The sequence below is a fragment of the Diadema antillarum genome, unplaced genomic scaffold, assembly GCF_040938485.1.
Source record: "Diadema antillarum isolate AM-2024a unplaced genomic scaffold, OU_Dant_1.0 seq00000169_RagTag, whole genome shotgun sequence".
NCBI lineage: Eukaryota > Metazoa > Echinodermata > Echinoidea > Diadematoida > Diadematidae > Diadema > Diadema antillarum.
Genome location: NW_027271238.1, coordinates 281,281 through 295,945, shown reverse-complemented (window position 1 = coordinate 295,945; position 14,665 = coordinate 281,281). Strand labels below are relative to the sequence as shown.

Genomic DNA, 14,665 nt, shown 5'->3' with positions numbered 1-14,665 from the left:
CACAAATTACCATAAACTAAGTGATTGAAACTCGATCATCACTTCTCAAGACTTCACATTGCAAAGACAGAAACGATTTGCTCAAAGCAACCGGTTTCAGCATTCAGTAACCAATCTTTAGACAAAATGTACATATTCTTTTTCTCTTCGTTGTTTTTGACCCTGCCTGTGTAAAAACCAAAGGCAAGTTGCTTACTTTCAAAGTCAAAGTGAGGCTTCTGACTACTAGTATATCTGAGTTGATTAACGTCAGTACTAGGTTTTTTCTCTCTCTGTTCTGGACTATTCCTTCTTTATTTTTTTACTATTTTGGATGCACGCCCCATCACCATTCGCGGAGATAAGATCATTCCAGCTTTTGGGAATGTGTAGGGCCTTTTTTCTTATCAAGGTCACGATCGGTAAGATTTCTCGCATTCATGTGCAGCTAGCAGATCACACTACATTGCTCGAGTCAAGATATCCGAGTGAGCGACGGTGAGCTGTGCTCACGCACGCGCAAAAAAGGGCCCGGTTGACCAATTCAATCCTGATGGTTATCACGATATAAATCCCCTAGGGAATATAAAGATGACAGAAGAAGACGGAAAAAGAGAGATGGGGATTTGATCGCAAAGGGAAATCAGTTTCGGGTCTCGTGCCGCCATCGAGTGACTATCTATCTATCTACTTGCCTTATTTTTGTTGAACCGATTCCATCACGTTTTGTGGCAACATGTACGACAAGTACCGGGAATGTTCGCGCGTGACTAAAACTCAAACACTATATAGCTGGGTATTTGTTTTTGTTTTGTGTATTTGTTTGTTTCTTCTGCTCTACAGGAGATATTTCATCAGGGGTGGATCCAGGAATTCCGTAAAGAGGAGGCGTGTTTACAAAATTAAATTTATTTTTTCTTTTTATTTCTTTTGTTTCAACAAAAAATAAAGGGGGGGGGGGGGCGTGCGCCGGTTGCGGTCCTCCCTGGATCCGCCCCTGTTTCATTTTGTTTTTATCATCATGTACACCTGACCGAACACGTGCACGAGAGATGCACGAGATTATAGGTATCCACAAAGCTCTTCGTATAGCAGGCATAATATTCTGGATAACAGCCTCCCGCTCATTCAGTTATTCGACAATCCGGGGTTAATTGTTCATCAACAAAGAATGCACGTTCATTGAGAACGGTAACAAAGGATGAGGGAGAGACGAGGAGAGAGGGAGAGAGAAGGAACAAGTGAGACGAATTAGTAGAAACCCACACACACACACACACACACACAATCAAACAAGCATTGTTCATCAATGTGAAAAACCTATCATTAACTGAGAAGATGATTATGTGGACGTTGAATTACAACTTTCAGTTGTTATTCGATTAGTCGGAGACATCTTCTATAATTGTGAGTACTCGTATCATCACCTATAAATTGGTCTGCCGACCTTTCTGCAATATCACGTGATCGTTATATTGTGATGAGTATTTCATCCTCTCGATCAGTTCTATTGAAATTACAAGGATGAAACTAGAGCAGTCATTTAAAATGTTTTTTTTTTCATGTGTGAAGCCCGGTCTTATAATCAAATTAATGACCATCCTGTGCGCATAACCAATATGTGACAGCTATACTTAGGCACTATCTGCGCTTCGTCAAACTATCAAAATGGTATGCAGTATATTCTTTTTAAAGCATGTTTTATGCTTCGTCGTAATCGATTGGTATAACGAAGTAATTGCTTCAGCGACTACCAACGACGAACATAGTATTATAATGTTTGAATTGCCACTTTAAATATACATACATACTAATATATAGTACAGCAGTTGTAACCATTCTTATAGCTCTGTTATCGTTAGTAATACGTATGTGTTGATGACCATTATGACTTGGATTGCGATCCAGAAAAAATTGATAAGTTCTTTAGAGACAAGAATGAACATTGAGTATGATGCTGTCATCATTAGAATTGCAACCAACACTCTCCTGTGGTTGTTTTTCAAAGAAGAATGCATCTTTCGAGAGGAAAATGTAATTTTGCATGAACGTATCTGAGGATACATCCGGGGCATTAATTCAATCAAATTTTCCTCGAAATCAGGCAGAACCTAAATCGACTTAAGGCACGTTAAGTTTGCTTGCATAATGCGAGCATGTCGCATCCGCTTTACGTGTGAACACGTCAAAGCTCCTCCGTCACATAAGGATGATCGATATTTTCCTCACGACTCTACTTCATGATTCCACACAAAATGCACAAAGTGTTTTGTCACATACACAATGGTACACATTATTCTTTCTGATTCATAAACGGAGGACCTGAATTTCTTCCTTTTTTTTGGGGGGGGGGGAGGAGGGCTAGGTACAAAAGAAAAAAAAATCTTGTTGAAGTCTGTTTATATCAATTTGCTATCTGTTTTTTCAACGAACGACGACCTAATAATGTCACTCATAGTTCTGCGGTCCTGCATAAGACACCCGTTTGGCATTCATCCTGCCGCATTGTATACGCGTTTGACGCTACTCGTACTTTCGCCGAAGTATTGTTTTGATTTTGATTCGACATCTACCAGGATTCAGTTAGGGAAGCTATCAAAAAATAAACAAAGTTTATTCTTCAATTGTAAGCTTTCCGAGAACAACATTATGCAATAAATAAATCTATATCTCATTGTTCGGGTGCGTACGTACATTATAGAAAGGGATGATGACTTCACGTCAGATCTTACATTGTGAAGCAAAGATACACGCCAATTTCTTTCTTTCAGTTGACTAGAAATCACAATATTTTTGACCTAATAATCTCTTAAGAGCTCCAAAGGACGGATGTTACTATCGAGGAAACAACTAATGACTCTCGCTTTTCCTTTATAATGATACAATATCCCCAAGCTGTAGTCATAATTGGTTATCAATTAAATTTTTGATTGTAAGTTGTGCAAATATTGACTGTTTTATGAGACATCAGACATGTACATGAATTTGATCGCTTCCTGATTGCATTTATTGATTTTTTTTACACAAAATTAATGGGGGCGGAGAATTGAGATAAAGGAGGGGCGGGATGGAAGGAGACAGAATTATGAAATTTTAAGGAAGGAATCCTTGGAAAACAGAGCCAATTATTTATAATGGTCGGACCAACGCCCTTACAAAAAGTAGACCACGAACATAACAGAGACCGTTGTATCAGTACAACCCACCGTCATGTCAAGCATAATGTCATCACTAATGCGTATTGTATAAACACTACTTGTCGACAGCCCGAATTCAAACCCCACAAAGAATTCTTAAAGACAGTGTAAAACATTTATTAGTTTTGTTTATTGTTTTTCGAGTGACCGCTAAGAAAGCATCCAATGCTTATAAGCAAGCAAACACTGTATCCGAAGGCCCAAAGCTTCCTGCAACAGACTAACACAGACCCCCCCCCAAAAAAAAAACAAAACAAAACAAAACAAAACAAAACAAAACAACAAACAAACAAACAAACAGCCACTTACTAAACAAAACAAAACAAAACAAAACAAAACAAAACAAAACAATACAATACAATACAATACAATACAATACAATACAAAAACAAGACAAAGAAAGCGAAACAAAACAAAACAGAAACAGAATATAAAATAGGTATATTTCGACTTCCAGAAAGGTAACTGCTTGTTTATTATGCTTCACTGACAGCAAAAGTGTAGCCCTCCCCACTCCCCTGCAGCTACGGCCACACCTAAACCGCGAGAACTGGTGAAGGCAAGTTGGAATGGCTGTCAAAGCAGCGACTTCCGTCGTCTCTGCAGTGATGAACATTATTAGCCCGGGGCCCCACCTGCCTTTATATAGATGCAAATGAACGAGGAAAGCTCTGGGGTAACGTCCCTACTCTCACGCAAAGGAATCTATTATGCTGTATCTTAATAATTCTCGTGTTTCCTCCTCCTGTTTTCTATAACAAGAGTGTTGAATTTTCCACCAATCAAGCAGTTTCCTTCAGGCAATAATGTCTGGCGCTCTTGCTGGAAGTTTCAAGCAATCACACGCCATCATTGATTTTAACGTTTATAATAGATTTATACTGAAAATCCTCGTAAGATGAACGGTTGATTTACAGTTTGGAAGTACTAGACTGAACCTTATCTTACCGTTCGCTCAGCGTTTTGTTTGTTTGTTGATCGTTTCCAGTGGTTTTGCACTATATTACGAGGGTGCGAAATCTGAATTTGAAACTTTTCCATCCCTGAAAGCTTTTTGATATCAAGATGATTTCCAAAATGGGCGCCGAAATGGCAGCCGAAATATGAAATTCCGTTGTATTTCCTTTACAATATTGTAAGAATTGTCCTCTAAGGTGATTCAGGGAATCGAACCGTACAAGGTGAAAATAATGATTCGTATTTCTATTTCTATTTACACTGAGCAAGTTTGTCAAAATCAGTCAAAATGGTGTAAAAGATAGTATCCAAAGTGGTAATCTTAGAAAACTCAGTCTTTGTCAGTACAAAATGTAAAGACGTTTTCACAAGCCTCTAAGGGTGCAAGAGTTGTATCGTTCAGATTCGGATTCAGCATCCTCGAAATAGGATGTAATCACCAATGCTTTTCTTTTTTTCACTATTTCTATGGAAATACGTGGGAACTTTATTTCTTGGCGGCTTGGCTTCGAATACTCAATTCAAATGGAATTTTTATAAAACTATCTCGTAACCTTCAAGGATGAAAGGGTTTTATCCTCCAAATTTGGATTTAGTAGTCATATGAAATAGAGTGATGTCAGAAATACATATATATATATATGAAGAGTTTGTTCGCAAAAACCGATAAGTCCATTTTTGAAGATTTTGAAGTACGGTCTCTGTCGTAAAGTACAAAATGATACCTTTTAAATGATATATTGGTCACTACATATAAAGGTACATTTTTGAAGTTATGGTCAAAAGAAGCAAAAAATTTCTTATTATTCTCTTTATTTTTCTTGACCTTTAATCGCAAATATCTCCATTTGCCAAATATGGACTTATCGGTTTTTGCGAACAAACTCTTCATATACTGTATATACTGGGCGGTAATCAAAACAAGGTTAGGCCCAAAATCTGACTTTGATATTCTGTCTGTCAGCGAGTTGTACGCACCACTCAACCTAAAAATTAATCATCTTAAATTGATATCCCTCCACTGCACCACTATATATACATTTATTAGTACTCCCATCTACAGCCCAGTGTTGTTTAGTAGCTTTAGACGCTAGATCAAATCACAGCTATTTATCGAAAAAGACGTGTGTATAAAATGAAACAACCTAAAGCTCACGAAATGACACACTTTTGGCAACTCCCAATAGACTGATGCCAAAACAGACATTCATTCATTCTGCTCGTTTCTTTTAAATCCTTTTAATTATGGTCACATGTTAGTTATCATACAATGTATTTCAGTTGCTATACTAATATCCTTCCCAAAAGCCTATTTTACCACAGGTTTCTCGCGATGACACGGGTCTAGGGCAATTACCCCCTGGACAATTATCCCGGACTCTTCCCCTGACCCTACCCCTAATCCTAATCCTGAATCTAATCCTAACCCTAACCCAAACTCTGAACCATATAAACCTAACTCTAACCCTAATCTTTACTCTAACATTGTAACTAACCAATATTTAGGGGGGGGGGGGTAATTGCCCTGATACGGCACAATGATAAAAACTAACACACTATCCACTTCTGGTAATACATGTACTCCTAATTCTTCTACTACAACTACTTATTATATACCACTACTACTACTACTACTACTACTACCACTATTACTACCACCACTACTACTACCTCTACTTTTACTACTACCTCTACTTTTTCTACTACTACTACTACTTCTACAACGTAACTACTATTACTTATACTCCTACTTCTACTTCGAATACTATTACGATAAATACTTCTACTGCTACTACTTTTACTCTTCAATATCACTTCTATACTCCTACTATTAATACAGTTATTTTTTTTTACTGCCACTTTTATTCCTGCTTCTACTATACTGATGCTTTCCATTGACATTGATAACTTATGTCATAGGTCTAACTGTACTAATGGTAACAACAAACCATTGCAAAACACATGTCAAATTTAGGGCAATGCCGTCGTTGTGCACTTAGGGATGAAAACGCCGACGAGAGAGAGGCGCATAACCCAAATTAGGAAGGTCAGTCGGTGACTAAAGTTTTACTTGACACAGCGAGATAAGAGCCGTTCGTGGCGTGGAATGGTTGCGCCGAGAGGTTCTATAATTTATAATATAGAGTAATGTGCGACTGGATGGCCAACGAACTGCTGAATGTTAATGGTGCAAATGGTGCAAAGACCATAATAACAACAGAAAAAAAGGTAACTTATGATGCATTTCTTGACGCGATCATTACAGCGACATTTTGCAGCTAGAGAGATATAAAGCATAAGAAGAAACTATACGTCCCGAACACGCACACTCACACTCAAAAGTACGCATGTGACGAACACCCCATAACTTTTTAGGCCCTCGTAGCGTCTTCTCTGCAATCTGATGAAGATAGGTACATTTAAAGCTAAAAGAGCCTGAATTATCAGCAATACTCTGATAATTCTCTCTTCGAAACTCACTTTCTCACCTGCGAGGCGGTCCCTGCGTGCTCCCGCTCCCCGGGCTCGTACACAAAGAGAATCTCAGCGTGATGCGGTCATACGCCCGCAGCGCTCCTGTCTGGAGGAAAGTCGCAGTGCGATATGATCCGGTCGCACACCTGCCGAGCTGGTGAACTCCTTAGAGACGCGCGCACAATGCGAGTGATGTGCGGCGCCAGTATCTTGACGAAATAAAGGGGAGACGCCCATCATGCGTCGATATTTTACTTGCAAAGCGTTAATAATGTTCAGTCCTCAAGTACATGCCGTATCGCTCGATAGCAGTCATTGCCGCTTGAAGATTCCAAAATACATACATTTATTCATCTCTTACAGGCGGAAAACAAAGTAAAACGCTTCTTGCTTCATTGTGGTGTCTGGGATTGTAAAATACCTTTAAAAAAGTCTATTTCCGTCCCCCTTCCCCTCTCTCTCTTTTCAGACTTCACTACTGCACGTTCACAAGCCCACAATAGAGTGTACATGATGTTACCAATGATTTGTGCTTAATTGCATTAGTAAGTGAAAGCCATGAGGATAATACCTTCCTTATAAGACCATGGATCTAATACACTATCATTTTATTTTTCTTACAGCCTAAAACGTGAGGTTGTGCTCATACAAACAGTCCGCTAGTCATTAAAAAGAAAATACAAATAAAGACTACTGATGAAAAGGTACGTTGACTTTTGTATGAAATGAAGAGATAGCTAAGTAATAGATGAAAATTAAGTAATCGTGCGCTTTTTGAGAGCCCAAAAAACGATGCTTGATATTGAGATCATGATGTTAAAGCCCGTTATGTTTTACTTCCATATCAATGCTGCCACCTAAACAATAGGGTCTAAACTTATGCTACCCCCCCCCCTTATTCTTTGTCTGTTCAGCACACATTGTTACCAAAGCAATTTGTTCATTTGCATTTTTTTTTAAATGTTTGGAAATATAGCTTTCTGGAGGAATCACATCATAATCAATCCTAAACTGAGGTCTTCGCTATGAAAATACAGGAAAAGAGATGTTCAAAATGATCACCGGAATTGATAAGGGTTATGCACATCCCCTATTACCGATACTCGTAGTGGTGGTGGTGGTGATGGCAGTGGTTATGGTGACAGTGTTGTTGATGGTGATGACGCTGATGTAGTGATTTTTTTTTTCAATGGGAAAGTAAATGGAGTTTTTGATTTTGTACAAAACGAAATCAGAAAACAAAAAAGCAGAACATTGACTGATTATTGGTCCGCCCGGAGTGTGAAGTTTCTATAAACGTCCGACATATATATATATTTTAAAGAATTGATATAAATGTTATAATGATTGTTAGTGTTAAATATTATTGTTGATACTGGCACATTAATCTCATGGATGTTATTTGCATTGTATGTTCAATGTGTACCTGCAATTATCTAAAGAGATAATTGACCTGGTTATGTATAAACATTTTCTTGAATAAAGAAATGATTCAATCAAATAATGATAACGATGATAATGATGATGATGATGAGGATGATGTTGTTGTTGATGATGATGATGATGTTGTTGTTGATGGTGATGACGCTGATGTGATTACGATAATGATAACAATGATGACAATGATGATGATGATGATGACGATGACGGTGACGGTGATGATGGTGATGATGATGATGATGATGACTACAATGACGATGATGATGATGATGATGATGGTGATGATGATGATGATGATGATGATGATGATGGTGATGATGGTAATGATGATGATTGTTTCTGTTCCGAGCCACGTATGTAGGAGGGACGACTCGTGACTGTGTTTAAGCGAAATGCGGTTCAGCGGATAGTGCGTGTCTGAACGTAGCCCAAGGAGCTGGATTCGAATCTTCAAATTTCTTGTAACTGATGACTGACAAATTACCTTCAAATATCGGCATAAATAAGCACTGAATTGATCTGCGTTTTAGTAGTGGCAAAAGAAATCACGCGCATACATATGCGAGCGGGAGTAGAACCTACGACCTTCTAACCACCGGACAGGCGCCTTATTCACTAGCCCAGCCAATCTGTGGCAATAAAAACAAGTCGACAGAAGAATTTCATCAATTCAAATTTCTTATCATCATCATGTGTGAGATGATATTCCCCTGCACAGTAGAACATGACTGTAATGAATGCTGCAAGTGCTGGAGACCCCCCAACCCTTCACTTCTAACCATCAAACAGTGTATTTTGTTCAATGGCTCGAATATCTCGGCATGGTACGAGTCGGTGAAGTTGCAGGGGCGGATCAGGGAATTCTGTAAAGAGGGGGCGCCTTTACAAAATTAAAGGGGGGGGGGGTGGCGCAAACACCCCTCCCCATTTTTTAAAATTTCTTTTGTTTTTACAAAAAGATTAAGGGGGGGGGGGGGGGGGGGAAGGCATCTAGTATGGTCCATCCTGGGTCCGCCACTGAGTTGTCTGCAACACACACAGATACACATCATATCATACACACATGCTTGTGCACTCACACACACAATACACAATACCAACATACAAACACATCCACACCATACATGCAAATCCATTTCACTCAAATTGTGAATAAAGTGCACACGTGAACACGCACATTCGAACACTACACGACACAATCAATACTACCTGCCCTGTAGCACATTTATCATCACAACATCAACATTTCAGTTACAAGACAAAAACAACAACAAAAAATCACCATTATATCGGACACATGTACATGCTACATAGCATTAGATATCACAGAAACTGCATAGCTGAAGACTCTCAAAACAACACAATATACTTTTCATTTCACACATATCATTTTATTCAAGGAAGGTATGAGTCATAAATAGAAAGAATCATATAACTCTGAAATATATACATGCATTAAATGATTAAATTCTTCAAATGGAGAAAATGGAAAAATGCCATCAAAATTAGGTTTCAGCAATTCACTCAACCTGTTGTAAGTGATGAAAATGTAAACTTTATGCAACAACAACAATGAAACAGCATATATGTAGAATGTACATGAACAATTGTACTTTAGGCACTCAAATTCATAAGTCAAGGTAATTGTTTTGAATATCATTCACCCATGTTTGCAAATATACTTCTCTGTTCCACACACACGCACACAATCAAACACACACAAATACATGTACACACACAACGTACAGAACTTGTCCCATATTCTGACATGGTGCTAATTTGTGTTGCTAATTAACTGAATACAATAGATCAATAGATAAATTTGAATATTACTGCCTTGTTATTCTAATGGTACACATCATGTATACCTACAAATCACTGACTGGTTATGTAATCTGGTAGCATCATATCAGAGCAAACTTGACTCCCAAATGTTGCATAGAGCACGAATCACAATTACAATGGAAAGAATGTGGACGGATATCAGTATCTGCTCTTTGGTCAATTTTGTTTTTAATGAATATGCCTCATTTCATACCTTAGATACTTACACAAACAAATGCAGGTATTTCATGTAACCAACAGTAAGGCAGTGCACAGCAAATCATATTCACTGTACAAGAAGTTAAGAACATGAAGATGAACATACAAGATAGCCAAAGAAAATATATGAAGAATTTACAACAAATTTGTCTTACTCTTAAAAATGTAACGTTTTAAACAAATTCCAACACACTAGAATAAATGAAGAAGACACAGATGTTTTCAAATAGGTAGATAGATAAGAATTTGAAAGATGTCAAGCATCACTAACAATATTCTTAGGAAATTAACAAAACGAAGGGCTGAGCAAAAGGTATGTTATGCTGGCTCCAAATATGACCAAGCACGAAGACTATCACATCAGTCAAGGCTTTTCAATCAAAATAACTTCAATCAAAAAAGCACCCAAAAGTAGAAAACACACATTTTCAATGTGATAAAACATATTCTTTCAAGTCATCCTTACGACTCTACCTTCTTCCATTTTCATTCAATGCTAGGTCACATTCTGATGAAAGTACATTTCATTTGTAATCACAACAGGTATCTTCTATAGAACTTACTGTCTCGCCCTCAGGGCAGTGATAGTAATATATCTGGTGCTCTCTCATGGAAGGAAAGTGAAATGAGAAAGCAGCTAAAGACCTTTTTCTCTCCCTTCCTTGGATATGTCTTGATTTAAGCTGCATATTCACAGCTGCCACCCTGGATGCATTCCATGAGGCAAGCCAGTTGTCATATGACACAAAAAAAGGTCATGAACTAATTATTAAATGCCACTATTGACACAAAAAGCCGGTAAAGATAGAGTACAGAAGGCACGAATTATACCATCAAGGTGAGATAGTGATGTAGATACATATAATCTCATATCAAACATATTAGACAAAGTACTCTGAATTAATACAATAATAGTTTGACTGCTTTATACATGGGAGTATATGGGCAACACACACTACTATTGTAAGTTGAATACAAGAAATTTAGTGAGGTACACGGTAGTAGGCACTACGTATTCAATCAAGGTGAACAAGTGATCCCGATACACATCTCATACAAAACACAAATGATTGAGATCTTAGACTGAATGAGGTTTGATAGTCTTATGAAGAGATACAATGCATGTAAAACAAACACACTTTACCTAGTTGTTTTATAAAGTATGTTCCCATCTGAGCCACCCTTACTAAAGACCTATGCATGTACATATGCAAATTCTTGTAGTGAATAAGACAAAGCAATAAGGAGACCACAAATCTTTGGGAGCTAGGTCTGATAAATATTTGCTTGGTATCAAGTTTTCTTTCTTTGCAACTTCTGTGTTTGATTGCCTTTTACTAAGGGGGGGGGGGGGGGGGTGCTACCCCTGAAGCTGAAAATTCTGTTTTTTCTTCATTAAAGTTGTTGGTTTTTTTCTTCAAAGTTTCTTTCCTTGGTCACCTCTCTCTCTTTCTCAATATTCCATAGAATCCTCCTTTGCCTACAGCTATCGGTCAAATGATAATGAAGAGCCCTGGATAGGAAAGGAACTTCCGCTCCTGAATTTCTGTCAGCATCACAATACTGCACTTTTCGCAATCTACCGCTTCTCCCACAGCCATTCTGTTATCGTGTCAATACAGGAGATTGAATTTCTGGTCAAGACATGAAAACTTCTTCAATTGAAAGTCAATAAAATACAATCACAGAAGATAATTTATATCCCCTAATCCACAGAATTGGTGCGCAAGAGAAAACAGAAGGATTAGATATATGATATGTCTCTAAACTATATTTTCGTTCTCTTTCCAGGCAGTGCTATGCAGTCAAGTAAGAATCTCTTGGCTTATGATTCTTCCTTGCCTCTCATGAGATTTAGCCTCACGACGTGTGCGGCTCTCAAATGATTAAGGGATTACCTCTGCACTCGTCTCTGCGCATTATAGACGAGAAAAATCATGACCCGGTGAGGTAATTCTCATTCGTCCTGAAAAATAATCTGCTTTAATAGAGAGAAGAAAATGGGTGACACACAAATGCACACGCAAAACAAAACAAAACATTGACAAACTCACAAACACAGACACACACAAAATATTTCAACTTTGTTTGTATGAAGTCTGCTTATTTCCATCCTCCACAAAGATAATTTCGACATTCAGAAAAGGGTCCTTTTCAATACCTTAATCTGAGGTAAAGTTGTTTCTGGAAATTATGGGTATGATTTTATGGTAATAACGTTCAGCACAATAATTGATGCCACCTATTTTTTTTTTTTTTTCTACTTAGAAGTAGGACAGTTTAGTCTCTGTACGTTTAAACTTCCCTTTGCATAATTCATCCTTTATTAACAAAAGTTTTGATTTTCCTTGTTTACAGAATACCATATCTAAAGCTTATCATTTAAATGAAAGACACTTCCTCTGACCCAATGGCTGTTGAAGAAATGATGTCATATGAACACCATTTGAATAGTGACACTGAAAAAAAGAAAGAAATGCAATCCTTCTTTTTGACTTGTCAATATCTTTGAAAATACATCTCAAGAGAATATGGGAACAGGAAGTCACTTTCTACTCAACAATCATATTCTACTACCATTCTGCTACCACTCTAATCCACCATACCAATTAGGATAAAGATAAATTTTACTCACAGAGTTTTAGTACCTGTATACTTTCCATAACATTACATTTCATTCACAGACTTTCTGTCTTGACAGAGTTTCTGTAGCTGTATACTTTCCTTAATGTAAGTATTCATAGAGTCACATTGTGTAGATGGTGCATCATCAGAGCTAAATGGTAGTTTACTGGTTGAGCAATGTGGCTCCAGTTGTCACGGTAACACTGCCACGCCCAGGAGGGGTGGATGATGGGGCGTGGTCTCTAGTCCGTATTGAGGAGCAGACACACCCCTTGCAGGACCCAGTGTGAGATGTGCTCCGTCGTGGCCAGGTCGGCCTCAAACACCAGCCCCACCCCCATGGCATTGCGGCGCTGGGAGGTGGTGTACACGGGAGTCCGGAACGTGTTCTGAAGCAATGAAGTGAAAATGGACGGTGGATGGGGGTAAAAAACGCCTCCTGTGGCACAGCATACACATTTCAAACACAAACACATAGAGTCCGCATACACGTACCAAAGTATTACACACACACACACACATGGACAGGGGCATGCATACATGCCAACACACGTCCCCATAAACACTCACAAACAATTTCACAGTAAAATGCTGCCTACGTAGATGTTACCCTGTTCTTCTCTTTTCTTTGCAATCATTTGAATTTGGATAACATTCCGATGATGGAGGGAGAAACAAAGGGGGGGGGGTAACTATTCACATTGTGACACTGGTCTTTATTCTGAGTAACTGTAATAGGAATTACACTTCCACTTGTTCTACATTAATACAAAACATGTAAATTACTTGAAAGTTGTCACATCCATACAATTTGATCCCTTTAAAAAAACAAAACAACAAAAAACCAAAAAAAAACATGTTTTCCTCAGAAATTCTAGAATTACATGAAAGACAATTCATAGTAATAATATAGGTTTGAAAGGAACAAAATCAATATCTTAATACTGATTGTTGTTATTTCCTGAGCTTACTTGAAAATGTACTCGATGCTTTGATCTCTGCACATATCCCAAAACAGAAATCATTCATTGCCAAAAGAGATCATAACAGACTCACTGAAATGTTTGCAAAAAATGACATAATTCTAAAGGTTGAACTATGTATTTGTCAGTATTTAAGGTACAAGTTTTGGATTTTTCTGTAAAGACAATAATTTTCACAGCCAAAGAAAAACTCAAAACATTTCTTCTGTATCAATCTTTTTGAATTTTCTCTTCTTTTTTTTTTTTTTTGATTTGGGGTAATTTTGACAGAAAATATTAGATACATTTGCAGAGTTTTTGGAGAGGCAGAAGGACAAAGTCGTGCTTACCTGGAGCTTGAGTCTGTGAGCCTCAATGGGGATAACCTTGAGGATGGGTAGTTCTTGGATGAGGACCTTTGGCTTGGGCCTCATGAGGCAGGCCTCATCCCGGTCCCATGCAGCACCCTCCAGGTACAGACCAGTCACAAAGCAACCTGAGGAGGAAGACGTTTTTTGGCTTAGTTTTTGGTTTCATTTTGTGAGTTTAAGGGTTGATACCAAGCACATTGGGTGGTACTCTGCAAAATTGGAATTTACTTTCCACTTGTCCACAGCAACTGTTCAAGTTGATGGGCTTGAAAAATTTTGTAATCATACTAGAAATCGGCTGTTACTGTAATCAAATCAGTCATCAAACAGACATGCAAAGAGGGAATAAAAAGGTGGAGGGGGAAAAAAATAGCATGATGAGAAATTTTGATTTCCTTTCTAGTTGCTTTCCTTTATCAAATATCAGCTTGTCTTATTATTCCTCCCAAGAAAAAAACAAAAGAGAAAAATCTTGGACAATAAAGCACATAAGCCATGCAGTTTACAAAATACTTAAATACCCATTTCTGCATTCTTTGGGCACATAAATGTAATATACAGGCATTCTTTTATAGGAGAGTTGTTACATGAGCAATGACAAATGTGCACCATTTAT

The 14,665-nt window shown here is 38.0% G+C and overlaps 1 protein-coding gene across 1 annotated transcript in view; it reads right to left on the bottom strand.

Annotated features, from left to right (window-relative positions):
• Positions 1-12,958: 12,958 nt before the first annotated feature.
• Positions 12,959-14,665, bottom strand: part of LOC139728192 (dynein axonemal heavy chain 10-like) — a 71,798-nt gene continuing 70,091 nt past the window's right edge. The window contains exons 71-72 of the mRNA XM_071639153.1: positions 14,029-14,174; positions 12,959-13,105 (exon numbers count right to left, since the gene is read on the bottom strand). Coding sequence (XP_071495254.1) covers positions 12,959-13,105; positions 14,029-14,174 — 293 coding nt within the window. The remainder of the gene's footprint in view (positions 13,106-14,028; positions 14,175-14,665) is intronic.